At 29.4% G+C, this 21384-nt stretch overlaps 1 protein-coding gene across 1 annotated transcript in view; it reads left to right on the forward strand.

Annotated features, from left to right (window-relative positions):
* LOC100211013 (zinc transporter 7) overlaps nt 1-5808 on the forward strand; it is a 64371-nt gene extending 58563 nt beyond the window's left edge. Inside the window, exon 12 of the mRNA XM_065801361.1 lies at nt 5669-5808. Within this exon, the coding sequence (XP_065657433.1) occupies nt 5669-5707 (39 nt within the window). The 3' untranslated portion in view covers nt 5708-5808. The remainder of the gene's footprint in view (nt 1-5668) is intronic.
* The last annotated feature ends 15576 nt before the right edge of the window (nt 5809-21384 follow it).

Raw genomic sequence — 21384 nt, forward strand, 5'->3', positions numbered from 1 at the left:
AAAAACGCTAATATTCACCATCTTTTAAAAATGTTTTATATCTAAGTTTACATATAGAATTCGATCGTTTAGAAAAAAAAAATTTTAATTACGCGACCCGTTTTTATTGCCGTCAAATTAAATTTTAATAAAATTGAATTTTATGTTTTTATAAATATACATATATAATATATATATATATATATATATATATATATATGTATATATATATATATATATATATATATATATATATATATATATATATATATATATATATATGAGGGCAGTTTGAAAAGTTTAAGACCTAACAAAGATAAAAGACTTTTTTTCGAAATTCACTCACAGATCTGGTGAGTAAGGTGGATGGTCAAGCAGTTCAAACCGTAATTCATGGATTTTTGCCATGGCAACCGCTGAGGTGTGAGACGGTGGGCTGTCTTGGTGAAACAGGATTTTCTTTTTCTGCAAATGTGGCCGTTTTTCTGCAAGTTGTTCCTTTAGCTTGTCAAGCAATGATGCGTAGTATGCTCCTATTTTTCCTTTTTGAAGGTAATTGATTAAAATCACTCCACGACTATCCCAAAAAACAGTTGCCATCATTTTTCCAGCCGAAAAAACAATTTTTGCTTTTTTTTGGACCCAGTTCCCCATTTGCAACCCACTGTTTGGACTGTTTTTTTGTTTATCCAAGTTTCATCTACAGTAATTATTCGTTGCTAAAACTCAGATTTATTGCGCCTAAACAGCGCCAACAGAGCATTGGAAATGTTCATTTGAACACGTTTTTGATCCAACGTGAGCAAACGCGGCACCCAACGCACGGACAGCTTTCTCATGCCTAAATTTTCATGTAATATATGACAAACACGTTCTTTTGATATGTTCATAACCTCTGCTATCTCTCTCACTTTAGTTCGGCGATCATCTAGGTGAACTTTATCGATATTTTCATCGATCAGTTTTTGGACATCCTGAACGTTCATTGTCTCCCAAGCTCTGACGGTCATGTTTGAATTCAGCTGCCCAAAATTTCACTGTGGTAAATGATGGTGCAGAGTCCCCATACACAGAATTTATCTCATCTTTGATTTGCATAGGCGTATTGCCTTTCAAAAACAAATATTTAATGACAGCTTGATACTCAATTTTGTCCATTTTCACAAAATTACTCACATCAACTCACTCAAACAACTGTTACATAACAACTGTGCGTTCGATATGGCTGAAATTTTGGTGAACTATCAACATATGAACAAACAAAATTCACTTGCTTTTATTTACGAGTGCTGCTATGCTTACGAGTGCGCTTCACGTTGAGGTAGGAAACTTTTAAGACCATCCTCGTGTGTGTGTATATATATATATATACAGTATAGGACAAAACGAGTGCAACCAAGTAATGCTAATTTAGTTTCTTTATATAAAAGTGCTGCATTTTTTCAATTTAGAGAAATAACTATGTAACTGTTTAGAGACAAAGTTCTTCAAGTTTTATTCATCACAAAGTTCATTATTGTACATGAAAATTAATAAATCAATCAAAATTATTAAGAAAAGTTGATTTCCTTCTTGACAAAACAATGCAACTCGACAAAATGTTGACCAAACTGTATTTCGCTATCAATATTTCGTGGTAAATCCTTTGTTATCGATCACAGCCTTGCATCTTCGAGGCATAGATTCGATCAGGTGATCAATGAAACTTTGTGGAATCGCTGCCCAGGCCTTTTGGATTTGTTCAAACAGTTGACCCTTATTACGAACACCTTCACAATTAATTCTGCGGTTGACGATCTTCCACAGGTTCTCGATTGGGTTGAGATCCGGAGATTGAGGGGCTAATCCATCACCGATAGGTGGTTGTCTTGAAACCACTGCTTGACTACTTTTGCAGTGTGTTTCGGATCGTTGTTTTGCTGAAAAATTCATTTTATTGGCATATTCCATTCAGCATGAGGTAACATAACATCTTTAAGGATATTTTTATACATGAAACGGTCCATTATTCCATCATTTCGATGTATTGGACCTAGACTGTTAGCAGAAAAACACCCCCAGACCATTACATTGTCTCTACCATGCTTCACAGTCTTATGGCAGTAACGTAAATCGAGGAGTTTTCCGGCCGGTCGACGTACACGGCAAATGCCATCGCTCCCAATGATGTTGAACTTCGATTCATCACTAAACAGGTCAGTTCGCCATTTCTGCACATTCCAGTCAATATGAGATGTAGCGAGGAGTCAGGAGTCTTTTCTTCTGGTTTTTTAGTGAAATCAGCGGTTTCTTTGCAGGGCGTCGAGAAAACAATCCGCCTTCAACAGCACGTCGTCTGATTGTTCGGTCCGATACAGGCAGCTCTAATTGCTTTTGTATCTTGACTGATGATATCCAGGGATCCTTCTTGACGGATCTGATGATCATAGAATCCTCTCTAGAAGTGATGGAATGCAATCTTCCACCTTTGTTTCCTGCTGCCAACTTCCCCATAGAACAATATTTGGAATATAGTCTTGATACGGTCCAATTTTTTACGCGATATTTATCACAAATACTTTTTTGTGACATTCCACTTACGTAATCGCCAATAATTTTCTTTCTTAGTTCCAATCCAAGACTGTCGGGAGCCATTTTTGCACTTGAAGTCATAAAAATAATAAAAAAATAATCACGCTTCTCAAGGCTTACCGTGTTACATTTACCTTGTGATGATACAATAATGCTCTGTGAAACACAACGTCTTTTGTTAGATGTGGACTGTATTGATGTAATAAACACTTGTTGTATTTCACTTCTTGTATTGATGTTCTTCCATAAAACACTTTGATTAAACTCACTTCGATAAACTGTCTTGATAATACTGACTAATTGACTTCCATATACTGACTGAATTACTTGTTGATTTACATGTCTCTTATATAGTAAAATGAACCTGTGTGAACCTGTTCTGGAAGATTCTAGATGCTTCTTTTCGATGCTTCTGGAAGCTTCTGGATGCTTCTGAATGTTTCTGGATACTTCTGGATGCTTCCAGATGCTTCTTCTGAAAACTTCTGGAAACTTCTGGATACTTCCTTTAATTATTAAAAAACTTCCGTGACGTTGACACAGACCAGACTTAAGAAAATGAAACAAACCAAAAAAGTTGCACTTGTTTTGTCCGCTGCAAAATGGCACTTGTCAACGAAATTCTGCCTGTGTGCTGTCACCTGTCAGCTGATTGCTCATGTCATGGCATGCTATGACTCCAGACTCCTGAACTGTTTGCTGTGGTAGTATAGTTCGTTTCGTTTTTAAGACATGTAAAATTAGGAACACTTTTTAGCATTGTTCGATGTTGGTTGCAAATGTTTTGTCCAATACTGTGTGTGCATATATATATATATATATATATATATATATATATATATATATATATATATATATATATATATATATATATATATATATATATAGTTCTATAGTTTGTTGGCTTTAGGAAGAGCGGAAGGAAAAAAGTGATTCTTACGCCAACACATACGTCACTTTTAATTACTTTTGACTTTCGTCCAACATTTCCGTGTTGGACGAAAGTAAAAACCATTAATTTAATTACAAATTAATCGTTTTTTAAAAAAACCACAAAAACGCAAATTTAATTGACCAGAATGTTTTTAAAAACATTCTGAATATTTTTATAACATTTTGAATGTTTTTAACAATATAAACAATGTTTTTATTTTTATTTTTTTTAATAAAATGTTTTTATTTTTATTTTTTTTAATAAAATGTTTTTATTTTTATTTTTTTTACTGTAAATCATGCGCGGAGTGTTGCTACATCGACTATCTTATAGCCTGACTCGCAAGGGAGTGCTGCTACATCGACTGACAAATAGCCTGACTCGCAAGGGAGTGCTGCTACATCGACTGACAAATAGCCTGACTCGCAAGGGAGTGCTGCTACATCGACTGACAAATAGCCTGACCCGCAAGGGAGTGCTGCTACATCGACTGAGGGTTTGGTTGGGGCAGGCAGTCTATCATTATTTAAAAAAAAAATTCCGGTCTTGCATTTTAATTTTTACTTTTTGTCAACAAAATATCGAAAAAACTTTCGGACAACATCTAAGGGTTCTATATATATATATATATATATGTATATATATATATATATATATATATATATATATATATATATGTATATATATATATATATATATTTAATTAATTTTATTCAAAAATTAGTTTAAGATATTGCTTTTTAGATGTACATACATTGGCTGACAAATTGGCGCGAATAACTGTTTGTGGTTTGGGACAGGTTTAGGGTTAGGGCTAGAGATCAATCAGAAATTGATGGGTTATGCATTTTTAAACAGTTTTACTTTAAAGTGTCAATAGAAAACAGGCTTTTTTTAAAGTTATCCTTGAAAAGGAATTTAAACATAATTAAGTATAAAAAAAATTTCAAATGTTATTGTTTTTTAGTGTAATTTTTTAAACGTCAACATCGAGTTAGAGGACTTTCTGTTGATTTTTAGACCTATGTTTTTCTATGATTCTTAATCAGTATAAAATTTTCTATCATAGTCAACAATAACAAAAAGGGGGAGAAACTGCAGTAGCGCCCTCTAATTTTTTATATTTTTCGCTCAACAAAAATATTTTTAGGGCACTTACTCCAATTTTTTTTTCCAATTTAAAGAACTATTTGATTTATGCCTACATTGTAGTTGTTTTTGACCATGAAGACATTTGAATAACAGCTCATTTTCTGATAGACTAATAAAATTAGCTTCATAACATCATGAATCCATTTTGGTATTGGTGTGACTGATAAAACTTTTCCTGTTGACTTGTATTTTTTAAACATACACTAAGTATGTTCCATAGTGTCACCTCTCTAGAGTCACATTCAGAACACATGGCGGTCTGTTCTGTGAACCTTTTTAGCTGTTGATAGTCAGTATAAATTGAATAATAGTTTTCATCAGTAGATAAAACTTAAGTTGCAGTTTTCACTTCTTTTAAATTTTTTTATGTATACATAGTATTCCAAACATACACCAAATTTGTTCTATAGAGTAACATTCAGAACATATTTGCAATATATGTACATATATGTACATATATGCAATCAGAATATGAACATATATGCAATCAGAATATGAACATTTATGCAAACTTGAATATACATGCAAGTATGAACATATATGCAATCAGAACATATATCCAATTTTCACTTCTCTTAGAGTTTTTCTATTTGGAAAACTTGAAACAGTTTTCTGAAATTAAACTTTTCTTAGCTGTGTGTTGATTATTTCTAAACTTATGTTTTCTCTTTCTTTGACAATTGGATGGATTACCCGTTAATTTCAAATATAACAATAAAAAACAATAATAAACTTTATTTTCAATAAATCTTCTTCTTGAACAAGGACTCTAACTACTCGGTGTAGTTAAGGCAATTTTAAAATATTATAGCGTCTGTATGATATATAAATTTGAACAAATTTAATAAATTTGAACAAATTTAAAAAAAAAAGATTTAGAACTTTAAATCTTCATCATTAAAATCAGTTTATTTAATTATCTTTTTATTATTATTATTTTTATTATTATTATTATTATTATTATTAAGTTCGAATATTTTTTAAAAGTTATATGTTGCATGAGTTAAAGCAAAGTTTTTTTTTTTTTTTTAGCTCGGAGTTAAACAGCTATTTGTTCAAATTGAGAGGTAGAAAAAAAAATGTTTATAGTAGATGGCAATAAAAAAACAGAACTTTAATGCCTCTAAATAAATTTAAAATAATTTATATTATCAAATAAATTTTCACATTGATTTTCTTGGTATTTTTCATATTTATGCATTTCAAGTTAACTCGAAGTATTTTTTTAAACATGAAACATTTTAAATGCAATTTTATTATATATTGTATTTGTATTATTATTTTATTTCATTTTAAATATTACTCCTTATTTAATTAGACAATACTTTAAGATTTTTTAAATTTTTGTTTAAAGAGTTAGTGAATATTATATTCTATTTATAGATATTGATTTTTATATAAAATTGAATAATAAATAATAGAACTGTTAGCCGAAATTGACGTTTAGTTTTTAGACACGTCGATTCACGTTTACTTAAACATTTTTTTTGTTTTTTTGTTTTGTTTTATTTAACGAAGTAAAATTAAACGTCGTTTTTATTTTATAAAGAGATTTATAAAATAAAAAATTTTATAAATCTCTTTTAGTTTTTTGTTTATTGAACAAAATCTTACCTTAAAGATTAGATTAGATAAAAGTTTATTTGAACAAGTGATATATGTTCTAAAGAACATGCAGGTTCATAAAATATGAAGGACTCTGACGACGTGCCTTACAATCACCTAATACATATGCTAGTACATATGACATCGAATTGACACTTTAGTTTGTGTAATTTAAACTTATGACCTCGAGTGTAAATATAGTTGTTTATTAAAAAGAAACTTGATTTATTTCGGCCAACTAAATTTTTCAGAATTTTGTAACATGCAATCATGTCTTGCTCAAGGCGACAAATTTCTGGTAGTTCCAAACCAAAAATTCTAAATCTATTAAAACAAAAAGTTATTTAGGTTATCAATTCTCTTGGTAAAACGTCTTTGCACTCTTTCCACTGCTTTTTTCATTTCAGTGTGGTTTGGCGATCAAATCGGAGAGCAATATTCCAAGATCGGTCTTATGTAGGTAGTGTAGGCTTTAACGAAAACACGTGGATCGCGGCTTTTAAACCACATAAGGATTAAATATCCTCGAATGTTTGATGCGCGGACAATATTTGAAGTACGGTTATTGTAATTTAAGTAAGAATCTATGGTCCCACCAAGATCTTTTGGGTTTGCAGACCAGGTTAAATTATAATCTCCTAATTAATTGAATTTATATCTTTACAAAATGAAGTTGGTGCTATTCTATGAGTAAAAGATAGCAAACGCACTGTATGATAACGAATTCTTCAGCACATCGAGTATTTAACTTATTTATAAGATTAATTTCTGTATGTGAAAATTAAAAAATCTGTATCGCTTCTAAAATGTCTGAGAGTTTATGATATGTTATTTTAAGTTCTAACTGTCTAAACTTAAAAACTTGATTTTCTTGTTTTTGTAATTTTTTATAAGCTCAAAACTTCATATCTTTAGTTAAACACTTGCTTTTAAAATTTTTTAAAGTTTGTTCATTATAGTTAGATAATTTGTTAGATAAGTTGTTAGATAGTTAGATAATTTTTGCGGCCGTGGCGCAGTGATTAGAGCGCTTGCTTTATAAGCAAGAGATCCAGGTTCGAAACGAGCCGTGAACATATTTTCGCGTCACGGTAAGGAAGGAGGCGTGAACTTTCTGGTTAAATGCACATCCGCGGTGCTCTGTGACAAGACAGTTAGGTCTTCTTGGGGCACCTAAATAAAAGTATTTTAAAAAAAATTATAGTAATAGTTCATTTGTGCCTTGGATATCTAATAATGATGATGGCTAACAATATTTTTTGTAATATATTATGTAATAACTTTGATTTTTAGTGCAATCTTTACAAAAAATGCAATTATATCATACGGGAGCATATATTTCTATAAAACAAGGCACAAATGAAAGATATGGTAGTTTAAAACCAGTATGCATATTTTTGGTAACAGCTGTTATGAACTTTTTTGTAATCATTTCATGAAATTTTTATTTTTTAACACATAAATGTATAATAATCGAGGCAAATTTGCTTCGAATTTTGTTTTTCATTTTTATATTATCTGTTTTATTATTTCGAAAAAAATTGTATAGGTGAAGAGATTTTAATTGTAACGATGAAGTGTTTAAATGTAAAAATTGTATAGATGAAGTGCTTCTTTACGCCAGTAGGCGAACCACTTTGTTAGGAGTGCGACACTTAGTGCACCGTTAGACCGGGTTGAATAGAAACTAATAAATTTCCTTTAATAATAAACATATCGTCAGAAGATACTCTTATTTTTTTTGATTATTTAATTCGATGTTAATGAATTTATACAACGCATTGGCTAAAATGTTGCAATAAAACTCTTTTAAAGGGCAAGTACCCTCAATATTTAAAACAACACATTTTAGCTACATTTTTCTTAATTCAAACAGTAAATATTATACTGACATTAAAAATAAAAAATATATGTAAAATGATAGCTTGTTGTCATGGTAACCAATAAAAATATCTAAAATACCAAAAAAATAAATATATAGAGCTTGTTAATTATTTGTCGTAACAAAATAAATTCACGTTTAATAATATTTAGTTCTTGTTTTTTAATATTAATTTATGAAATAATATCATTTAAGTTCAACTCTTGTTGCATCCCGTGTGAATGCAAAATTTGTTGCTTTAACATTTATTAGATTGTTCAAATTTTTTTTTTTTTTTTTTTTTTTTGTTCATTTAACAATATTCTCTGGTAAAAGTGTCGTTGGTACATAATATATGAAGAACACGGAAACTCGAAGAGGATCATAAGATCCTGTCACCGAGAACCGTTTAACAATACAAAATTTATAAACCAATTATTTCAAAAAAATATAAAATAAAAAGTAAATACCGTTTAAGAAAACCTTCATACAAATAAAATAACCTCAATTATAAAACACCGTTTAACTAAACAATAAAAAAATAAAATCAAATATTTGAAATTAGTAAATACCGTTTTTATGAAAACCGTCATACAAATAAAATACCGATTAAAAAACCAATAAAAAATAAAAACAAATATTTTAAATTACATTTAGAAACACTTATAAAAGAGAAACGAGATCAGAAGAACTCGAAAATATTTTCTATTGAGAAAATAACTTTTTTCAGTTTGTTTTTGAAAGAAGAAAAATTCCAACTTTGGGAAAAATCAAAATTTTTTAAATTTATTTGGTTCCACAAATAAGCTCCGCGATAAGATATAAGAGACCTTCCAAAATTTGTATGCGAATAATGTTGATAAATAAAATTGTCATTTCTTAGATCATATTTGTTTTTGGGCTTTATTGCATATAAATTTTGAAAAGGTATTGGAGCTAAGTTTATCTTACATTTAAATATAAAGCAAAGAGTGCTAAAAACATTTAGTTGGTATATATTAAGAATACTCATTTTGAATAAAAGAGGTTTTGCATGAGTAAAACGATCTTTAAAATTTATTAATCGTGCTAGATGTTTCTGTTGCCGATAAAGAGGATCTAATTGACTTTTTTTAGCACTGCCCCATGCGATATTTGAATAATTTAGATGGCATTGAATAAGTGAGTAATAAAGTTGAACTAATGCGTGTCTATTTATCAATCTTATTTCGTTTTTTTCTTGAACGCTTATTTCGCTTTTCATGATATACCTATATTTATTTTAGCTGCTTTGTTATTCTTTTTTTTTTTTTTTTTTACTTGTTGAATTAAACACCCTTCCAGCCTCTACACTGCTCAACGCCGTTAATGCAAGTTCTCAAACTTTTTTGTCTTGTTTGTTCTCGGTGATAACAAACATAATTTTTTTCCGGTCTGCAACATTTGTTTATAAACAATAAATGTTAAGCATTAAAAGATATGTTAAGTTTAAACAATATCTATATGTATTGTTTAAAACTCAACATATCTTTTGCGATGGAGTAAGAAAATATGTATACATATTTTATACAAAAAAAATAAAAAATATATATATACTCAAATAAAATATATATATTAATCTAAGGTAATTTAAAGACCGGAATTTTAGTCAAATAGTTTTATCGCATCATAAATTAGGGGGGGGGGGGTCACATCACAGTAATGTTTAAATTTTGAGCTTAGACTCTTAAATAAACCTTAAAAGGTTTAACTTTAAAAGTCTAACGAGTCGTATGTCAATTTGTGTGTTCTTCACACTCATATTAATAAAAACTTTCATATAAAATGGAAAAAACAGATTTTAAACTTGAACTAACTAATTTTTTTCAATCTTTAATATGTTTGCAGACATATTACTAGTTAGAAATTAAACACATACCTTAAAACTTGTTTGAAAAAGTTATTTTCTCAATTTAATGTTTTATCTTCATTAAGAGCAGCACCATTTTATACTAAAATATGGCTCATCAACTATAAAGCAAAATTTTATATCTAAACTTGAGTAATTTAAAAAAAATTTAACTTTGTTTGATTTTAGGCAAACTAAAGCGCTAGGAGAAAAAAATATATATATAAAAAATAAATTATTCGGGCTAAAAAAATGCAGTGAAACATAACCTTTTTATAAAAACGCAAAATTCGTGTATTTTCCAGTACATGCATTAACGGCGTTGAGTACTGACAGATTTTTTTGTTGATATCAATGAAGTTTTTAAACTGTTAACACTTATTTTCCGACGCGCAAGAGCAACTTAAAAAATTACATTTGGTATGACAACTTTATTAATTTTTATAGAGTTATTCAAATAAGAAAATGTTATTAATAGTTATTCGAAAATTTTACTTACGCTTATTATAATTTTTATATGCCGGCTTAATTTTTTAAAATGCTGCTAACTATTTACTCTCCCCTGCTGAATAAACGGGAAGGGGTGGGGGTCTTAATAAACGGGAGGGTCGGAAATTTTTCTAAAATCTAATAAACTTTAATAACAACGTTTAATAAAACGGGAGGGTCAAAGTTTTAAAAAGCTTAAAATATTTTTATTGGTTGGTTGTTCATATTTTCATCTGATATTGAGAGAAATTTTTTCTCAAAGTAAAAAAATAAGAAAATATTTTATATTGCTTCAAAATTATTAAACGGCGGGGGTGGGGTCCTAATAAGCTCCGAGGATTCGGAAAAAAATTAATAGACGTCCCCCTCTTGCTTATTCGGCTAGCGAGAGTACATTCAAATCTTTTAAAAAGATTTTGACGCTAAAACTGCTCGAACAATTTTAAAAACACCAAAGTGGATAGAATCAAAGTATTTAATTTCATTTAGTTTCAAGAACGTGAAAAAAGGTTTGTTTGCTGTTGGTTGTTTTGTGTTTTTTTTTTTGGGGGGGGGGGGGGGGGAAAGGGGGTGCTGAAATATGCGACATATTTTTAATGAGAGAGGGGTGCATGTATATCTGATCGTTTGTGACAGGAGGCAGGGGTTAAAATTGACAAATATTGGGTGACATACTTTATGGACGCCCCCTTAATTGCATTTACAAACCATTTCTTTTACGAAAACAAAAATATAAAGTGAATAAGAATATAATTTAAAATAAAAATGGTTACACCCTTTTATTTGGTTTAAATACTAATACGTCACGGTGAAGTTTTTTCCGTTATGATCTGGCTCTTACCGACATAAAAGTAGTGGGATTTAGAGATATCTTTCACTTTTTTGGCTTGCTGGATAATTTGAGATAGTTAGAGTGCACAATTGCGCGCTGATTTTTTTTCTTCTGACAAATATAGAACTTTGACATTTATGTCTTGAATAGCATTCACAAAATCATTAGCTGATTGGATTTCAATTTTTCCAGACTTTACTCTGTTGGTTGCCAAACGCTTTACAGTAGCCCCAACGCCATCGACAACTCCTTTGCCGTGCATTGCTGTAAAAAATTGCCAAAATATTATTCTGTTAAATTTCTTTTCAAAGTGCATTATTGCGCTCATCACGACTTTATTTTTAAACTGCGATGTAGCATTATTGCTAAAAATGTGAGTTTCTTGGGTATTAAATAAAATAAACTCCAATAACTTATTCAAAAAACTTTGCAATTAAGGAGGTCTTTGTGTGATCCAGAGAGTCAGATGCAATTGTGAAAGTTTTAAGATTTTTTTGCCAGATAGCTGCAGTTAAAAGAGAAATTTGGTTTTGGCCATAGTGTGCTGCTTGAGGGTCATTCTGACTAAAACACTTAAAATTTTCTGCATAGTCAACCTGAATAGTAGCAACATTCAATGATGGATTCATGGATTTAGTAATGCTTAGTTTAAAACATTTAGATTGGCTACCCTTGATATTGGCATGAGTTGTAAATTTTTCTCTCATACTCATAATGTGAGCAATCAATTCTTTACCACTTCCAAACTTTTTAACTTTTTCGATTACAGCGTAACGCTTTTCATTTGGTTTCTGCCATTGGTACCAACTTGTTTCAAAGTTAAGGGGTTCAATGGTGGTCAGGAATTGCTGGAAAAACTTTAGATCTGTGTATTTGTTGCATTTGTTGTAGAAACAATCATTTAATGAGTCCTTACAAACAAAATTTTGAGACATATCTTTCCCAATTTTAATGTTAGACAACACTAAACGATCAACTTTCACCAAGGAATCCAAAGCAAATCGCATATTTTCGTGGTAAGTACAAACCCATTATGAGGTAAATTTGCAATAGATCGAACGTTTACTGGTCGGAGTTCACAAAACCTGCTTAATCCAATCTTAATATCTAAGTGATCATGTTTAAAAAGCTGGTACGCTTCTTTCATGGTTAAAAGAAACTTGAATCTTAATCTTTTTTCCATTTTCAATTACTTATACAAAGTCCCTAACATTTGGAGACAGTCGAATAATGTCATCTTTGCAGTAGAACCTTTTTACTTTTATTTTTACTTCAGTTAAAGCTGGATTATTCACGCTATTTAATGGAAGAGTAGTTTCTTTGTTGAATGATTCATTCAGCAATGTGGCTAGGACTTCGTAACGTTGTGCGGGATCTTTGAGCAATGATTTTTGGACTTTCTTGAGCAATTTCCCTTTTGTTTGAACACTCATAATGGTAGAAAAGTTAACTGTTTTTGCAGAATCTTTTTTTTTGATTCGATACTTTCGGACTCTTTCCTTTATTTTTTCTCTTTCTTTCATTTTTTTTTCCGGATCTTGTTTTATTCGTTGACGATGAGCTTTTTGGTGATCAGCATTCATATATTTTTTCCGTTCGGAATCACGCTGGCGATAAGCAGCTAGATAAGTTTTAACTCTCTGTTTAGAACTTTTAGCCATTTTAAAATACAAAGCAAATTTTGCTATGTTTTGCTTGAATAACTTTTAATTAATCAAAACTTATTGACGTATAAAGAATAAAAAAAAAACCTTTAGGGAATTGCGATGTAAAATAGTTTTGGTCTTTAAAAACAAAAGTAACTTAAAAATTTTTTTGTTTTTTTCAAACCTCTTGGGAGTTGCGGTGAAAAACGCTTTTTTTATGTTAAAAAATTTTACGATAAAAGCGCTAAAACTTTTGTAAATAAATGTAGCTTTAACTTACGTTACACAAATTCAAAATTAAAATGTGCCTTAACTAAGCATCGTTATTCAAATATCTTAATGTATAAATATAAGATTTAATATTCTTTCACATATAGTATTACAAAATTTAAGTTTTAAAATTAAATTTTAGAAAAAACAAAACTTTATCATGTTTTTGTTAACTTACGTTACATGAAAATTGCAAAAGTTATTTTATTATTTTTTTGAAATATATTTATTTTTTAAAGAAAAAAATCTGACCAACAAGAAATTGAACATCTTAGCTCCATTATCACTTTAAAATATTTCGGAATATACAAAAAAAATCATGGGTACAATAAAATTTTACAGTGATACTTTTTTAACATGCACAATGAGAAAAACCGTAACTTTCGGAACCATAAAAATGACTTAAATACTAAAGGTATATTTTAAATAAACTTTCATGTGTCTACATCAATATTCATTTGTTAAAAACTGACAAAAAAGAGTTTAAAATTTGACTACTTTTTCAGTTTCCGCCGTGGAATTGCCCATACTACAAATTGAATTTTGAATTTGAACGAAAGATCAAGAGCAAAATGCGTAATAAAATCTATTTTTGTTTACTCTCCTGATTAAACGGCATTTTGTGAAAATGTTTTTTTTTTTCAAATGAAATTTTTGTGAAAATGTTTACACGTCGAGAAAATGTTTATATATTTTTTTTAGTTTAAACACAAACCAATGACAATGATGTGATACCAGGTGTTTACTTTGGGTTAGTTTATACTATTTATAGGCGATTTGAATTGTAAAATTGATTGATAAAATAAAATGATTAATTGAGAAACACTGTTTAATTATTTAACTTATTAACGTTCTAATTTGTTGTTTTCTCTACTTTGTTGAGATCTCCATGTTGTTTCCTCTACTTTTTTGAGATCTCCATGTTGTTTTTTCTACATTGTCGAGAATTCTATGCTGTATCCTCTACTTTATTGAGATGTCACTCCATCGCACTGCCACAAAAAGCACTCCATTGGTAGATTGAAAGATTAAAGTTTGTAACATACTATAATTACACATTATCCACAGCATGAAGATCCACATTATCAAGTCCACATCAGAGGCGATATTACAAGGGTGTTCCACCCCCTCCTCCTCACAGAGTAGGCCATTTTCAAGTTATAGTCGGTTTTTTTTACGAAATTAGATGGACATTTGACCAATTTAGACGGGTTAATTTTAGTTTTGAGGACCTTTTTTTTTTTCAAAGCCAGTCGGTACTTTTTAAGGATTCACCCCCACCCCACCTCCTCATTTTAATTGTAGAATCGCCTCTGGTCCACATTCTACCTTTTTGTGAAGAAAATCAATGCAGCCTTGCCATCTTTGCTAAACAAACAGAGAATCTTTCTCTCCAAATTAAATCAACTTGGTTGAGATATATAAAGCTGTTTGTCACCAGGATTATGAAGAGAACTTGCTTAAGACAGTTTCTGACCAGTTTTTATCACAAAAACTGGAAGTGTCAAGAGGATTCTTAATTTGGAACACCTTGGAACTTGTTTTATATTTGATTTCATTTTACTGCTAATCTAAGCTGCATTGATACCTTTGGAGTCTCCATTTGCAAAGGTTTCTCAACGTTTAAGCAACGTTTTATATGTTTCTTGCTAGTTATACTCTACAAACTGTAAACATCTCAAAGGAAACAAAATACCAAACTAATTTTTTGCATTAGAGTAAGTATTTTGACAATTATACCAACCATGTTGAGAACAGTAAAGTAAAAGTTATTCAGAGATATCTGACTGATTGCAATTTAAGCATTATCTACCAGCATGGGCTCCCGCAGGATTTTCTGATCTTTTATAAAGGACACTTTCACACATTGTGCAAACTCCAAGCTTAAGTATGTTCATACCTATGCCAAATGAGAAGGCGTTTCAAAAATTCGGGATGGCGGAGGTTTGGGAACAAAAAAAAACTAAAACGCTTGCCTTTTCCACAGCTCAAACGTAAGGACACTGATGAAGTAAAATTTTAAACTTTACTATCTAAAACTAAATTTAAATTTATCGACAGATTTTAAATTTCGTAAAAATATCTTGTAAATTGCAAAAGGTATCACCATGCAAAATATGGAGCCTCCTCATATAGGGGGATCGGCCTCCGCCAACCCAAATTTTTTCAACGCCTTCTCATTTAGCGTAGGTATTAACATACTTAATTTTAAAGTTTGCTTAATGTGTTAAAGTGTCCTATCTGAAATATCAGAAAATCCTGCGGGCGCCCATGTCTACCAGTATTTTTTAAAACTCCCTATTTTTCGGCAAATCACATAGAACTTTTCTGTTTTATCCATGTGATTTGTGTATATCTATTTATTTTGCCTGTAGTTTCTTTTGTTTACTAGTTGTGTTTATTTTAAAAAAATGTGCTACTCAATCAGAGAAAAATGAAATAAAAACTAAAAACTAAAAACTCGTTTTGCAATTACACGTTCATCTTTTTGTTATGTATTACAAGTTGCCACTGTTAAGCTTGTAAAATCAATCTCTACCAGAGCAAAGAAGATATCGCCAATAAAATAGCAAAAAGCTTTCAAAGCATAAATTTGACTTTCTCATTTTGATTTACTCAGTTAAACAGTGAGACTAGAACAGTGAGACTGGATTCGAAACTTCCCCACAACAAGTTGATGCAGAAAAAATACATAAACATGTTAACATAAGCACGAAACCAAAGATAACTGTTGCTTTTAAGCAAATTTATCACCATCAACAGTCAAATTTAAGGTGTTCATATTGCTGCCATTGTTATTTTATGTAGCGATTTTTTAGTACCACCCCAGAAAACTCAATCTTAACAGCCACTCAGTTTGCCTTGTGCGTAAAGCAGAGCTGGTGACAAAAAACACCGTTTACCTTTATTTTTAAGTATGTAATTAAACTTTTAAAAAAGTGTTGATTGGATGAAACGATAGATAATAAAACAACCAATCGGTGTTTTGAGTAACAAAACGCCTTAATTATCGGTTTTTTATCTTGTGTGAAAATAAAAATTTAAAAATATTTCTTTTTAAATAAATATTTTTTATTTATTAATAGTAGTAACCCAAAGTAGTATAAATTTAGTTTGAAATATAAAAAATAACTTTAAATATATTTCGCAGTGCTCTGCGATAAGACCATTAGGGGTTCTTAGAGCACCTAAGTAACTACACACACACACACGCTATTTGAGACAGTAATATAAAAATATCAATTAAACAAAACAACGCAAAACTAAATATAAATAAAACCACCAGTTTCTTCTCGGTTGACTCTCCGGTTCAGAAAAAAATCAAATTAAGTGTAAAACAAACACAAGGAATCAAAATTACAAAAACAGATTTACCAATCGGCAGACCAAGGAATTACCTATCGGCAGACCAAGTTAAATAACAACGTCAGATTTATCGATCGGTAGATCAGACAATACACCAACTACAGCTGGCCAAGTTGCTGGGCATTATAGCAAAAGACAAAGTTTTGTTCCAAATACAAGTGGCTTTGTTTGTCACAAAGCTTGGCTGCCCAACCTGCCAAAAAGTAAAATCACTAGGTGTAGAAGCTAAGATGGGAATGAAAATATCTAAAAAATGGTTCAATTATAAGATTTCTTATTATGGCGAAGATAGAGAGCAACTGTTAAGTTAGATACGTAAGAAATATTTGATCGCAAAAAATAAGGACATCAAGTCTGCATTAACAATAATAGAAGAAGCTAAAAAAAAAATCTCTTAAAAAATATTATAAAGTCTTTAACCAGAGAGAAAATTGTAACAGCAAAAACTTTTAGAACTGCAAATAAAGTTGCAAAACAATATTTACGGGTTCCTGAAACTAAATGTTTTTTTCTTTATCAGCGTCAGTTTTTTCAATATCTAAGTTTGAAAATAAAATTGCTTTAGAGTTGCTTGATTCACCTCAAACATGCCATATCTGTAAAACGTTAATACGTGTTTTAGTTTCTGAGACCATTTTGATGTCTGAATCTGTATAGTCAACTATAATTCAACTATAAATCAACTAGTTGGCATAATGATGCAGCAACATGCTTACAACAGCCCCCTACATCAGCTTTAGAATTGCATTTAGCATTAAGTATTTCACCAGTAGACTGCTACAGCTGTGTAAAAATTTCTTATTGTTTACGTTTCGAAGACGCTGCAACATTACACTTTGTAATAAAAAAACTTATGGATGCTTTTACATTTTTATAAAATTTTTTTTAATAAGCGATAACCAAGAGTTGCTTTTCGGCTCCTCTTTTACAATTATGTACAGATATAGTTCCGTTAACAAGATAATCCTTGATAAAGTTGTGAGTTATATCTGACTAAAATAAAGTGTCTCTTGTTCAAGTTAAAATACTGTTATTTATAAAGTCATTGAAAGCAATAAGTTCATCATGTTTACGTTCACAAAAAACACCTTTAGATGCAACAACAGCTTGGAGAAGAACTAGCATAAGTTTTGTTTTCTAAATTAGAATCAAAAGAACTTATCACTCCAATAATATCTACTTCAGTAAAAAAATTTAATATGATTATAACTCCCACAATACATTCGACGATTTATGGGAAAGGTCTATTGCTTTATTTTTGACTTAAAAAAGTTAGAGTACTGGCACCTTTTTTTCTAGAAAAAAAGTACTATATATATATATATATATATATATATATATATATATATATATATATATATATATATATATATATATATATATATATATACAAAACTTGAGTATAAATTTTATAAAAAAAATCAAAACACGTTTTTAGTAATCCCAAGTAACTTTCAAAGTATTCAAAACAAAGTTATACATCGAAACAACGCAATGATATTGTAGGAAATTAGCATCGGTGGCCGTGAAAAAGAAATTAGCATACTCTTTTCACAAACTGCGTTGTTGACTTAGGAGTTCCTGAATTTGTCTTAGGAGAGATTTCATATTTCAGTTGTTTTTGATGAGTATAATGTTGCAGATTCTGTTATTTAAGAAATGTTAGAGTGTTTAATTCCCAAAAAATTTCTTAAAACTATTACGTTACTTGCATAACATAGATATTAGATAAAAATATAACAGATATTTTGGTAAAAAAAAACGTTTGTTATTTTTTCAAAAATTCAAAACTTCTATTAGAGGTTGCAATTTTGAATCTCCCGCCACTTTTTTTGGCTTTAAATACAAATAACTTAAAAATAAATAACTTTATGTTAGGTTACTTGGTGTGTATATTAGCTGTTATCAGACGAGCATTTGCTCAAATATTGAGAAAAAGTCAGTGAATTATTTGATTGTGCTGATGAAGAAGATCAAAGCGATACTGATTTTACTACTTGACTTTCAAAGAAAAAGAAAATGACTTTTAACAAGTTGATTTTAAAAATCAGCAAAGATGCCATCAGAAACTAATTAAAATTCTTACTTGCACGCCAAAACTTTTTTAAATATATCTTTAGTTAAACGTTTAACCGGTAAAGCTCAATGTGATGCTTTAACAAAACTTTAGCATGATTTAAACATTTTGAAAAACATTGTTGGTAAATGTTTCAAGACAATAGCCTGCAACATAGTAACTATAAAAGAAACAGTAACTTTTATCAAAACTGAGTTGAAAAGAACTTCTATGGCTGGCATGTTGCTTACGTCAAAATGAGCTACACATCAACGTACTTTCACCGCGATAGAAAAAGGAGGCAGCAATAGAGAAGATAATGTCTTGATGAAATTTCTGTCTTTATGAATCACTTTTTAAACAATTTCAAGCAAATTTTTCAATAACTAACATTCATTATTCGAACTTTATTATTATTGAGTGGGCTACTGATATTAAGTTCAAAATATTAAATCGGATAATTGGAGTTAAATCTTATCTATTTATGGGGGCAACTACTAATTCTATTTATAGGATTAAACCATTTCTTAATTTTAAATCACTAAAAGATTTGTAATTTGCTTTTAGTCATAGTTACGTAACATACTGTAACATCACTTGGCAAGTACTAATCATACAAAACTAAAAAAGCTTTACTGTAAACAAAAACATGCATGTCGAATTGTATTTGGTGCTAAAAAAGAAGAACCTTGCAAACCTCTCCTGTGTTTACTTGGAGCATTAAATATATATAAAATTAATTTACATCAAATTTTAGTCTATATGTATGAACTAAGTTAGGATTGGTTCAAAAATATTTGAATTCTACTTTAGTGAAATCTGTCATAAATACACTACAAGATTCTCGAAAAACAACTTTGTTGATTTAAAATATAGTTTCAAATTGAGCTCCTACTTAATTAAGTATCGTGAACCATATCTATGGAAAACATTCTCAGACATAGATAATAAAAAGATAACCTCTCTTGCTCTATTTAAAAAGGAATCTAAACAATACTTCTTATTTATGGATTACACTATGCTTGATTTTAAATGTTTCTTTTAAATAAAGTTTAACTCAAATATAAAATTAAGATAAATTAAAAAAAAAAGTTATTATCAAAATTCATAGAACAAAAATTATTAATGATTTAACCTCTCTCCGAATAGTATGTGTATATGTATGCGGATGTATGTAATGGTATGTGTATGTATGTAATATGTAATGTGTATGTATGTAATGGTATGTATATGTATGTAATTTGTATTTTTTTTTTTAGTAAAAAAACTTTCAATCTTAACCAGAATTATGACTGTAAAAAAGCACTTTTTTTACACCAATACCAAAATAATATTTAAATGGGAAATCGCGTTTCTAACATTAAATTTGTCAACCTTTTCTTTTTTTATTGGGCCACGTTATTTTAATTTTAAGTCAAAAAAAGTTTAAAATACACCATTTTTTTAAAACGGTGATCTCTAGAATAATTCCAATTTACTTAGAAAATTACAGGTATGTTTTTTATTTCATATCTACCTTGTATATGAGAAACGTTATTATTTTCAAAAATCGTCCGAAAATGAAACACCGTAGCGGATGCTAGATTTTTGCCTTTTTTTTAAGCATATCTTTAAATTATCTTTTTAAAGTCGTAGATTGTCAAAACTTGTCAAATCGGCTGTTATAATTTATACACAGAAACTGTTGTATATACTTTTTCTCAAATTAAAAATCAATGGTTGATGTTGCTAAAAATGTTTTTCATTTTTTGTTGTTGTTGTTGAAGTTAATTGTCAATTGAGCTTCGAGTGGGTAAGCCGGATTCTTAAACAAAGATTCACTAAGGATCATTCATTTGCATAAGATTAAATTTAAAAATGCTTTCAATGTTGTTAATGAACACTAATTAAATCTCATTTAATCAGTATTTATTCAATATTACATATAACTAAATTATACAAAATATTGCATATAAAATACAAATAAATATTAGCTGCAATGAAAAAACTCTATACTTCAAAGACATCCTGTGGAAAAAAAACTTTCAATGTAATTAATAATTTTTTTTACGCGTGATGTGGTCAAGGTTTTTCCGGATTGAAAAAAACTTACATGTAGTTGGTGGTTAAAACAAAAAATGAAATAATTTGTAAAATATTATATTCAACATACGCAAACAGTTTGTAACTGAAAAAAATAAAAAAGTTTTATCAATAGATTTATGTTAATTTATATAAAAAAATCCTAATAAAAATTTATCCACTTGTAAAGTAATTATTATTATATTATTGTATTTTATCTTTTGTTTTATAATAATCAAATGAAAGGTAAAATGATAAAACGTCATTTTACCTCATTTATAAATATTTACTTAAATTATTAAATCATATTTATTTACTAAATTATTAATAATTATTTACTCGTATTTGTTTACTAAAATATAGCAGGTTTGAGAACTTTTAGATTAAAAAATATTTTATTAATTTTTTTTAATTCCGTTAGTTAATTTTTGTATTTACCCAAGCAATATCCATGGCAAATAATTACATACTTTTAGTTAAGAATAAACCCTGATATGTGCATTAAGCATCATACTTAAGTTCCCATATAACACCTACGATTATCGTAAAGTTATTAAACGACCATATTTAAAGTATCTTAATTAGCTTTCTTTTTAGGAAGCATTTCCAGTTTAGTTATTTAAGTATCGGCAGTTTAATTTAAAAGTTCAATTTTATTATTTATTGAAAAATAACGTTTGGTAGGCAGCTGGGTC

This window comes from Hydra vulgaris, chromosome 07 (genome assembly GCF_038396675.1).
Source record: "Hydra vulgaris chromosome 07, alternate assembly HydraT2T_AEP".
In the NCBI taxonomy this organism is placed as follows: domain Eukaryota; kingdom Metazoa; phylum Cnidaria; class Hydrozoa; order Anthoathecata; family Hydridae; genus Hydra; species Hydra vulgaris.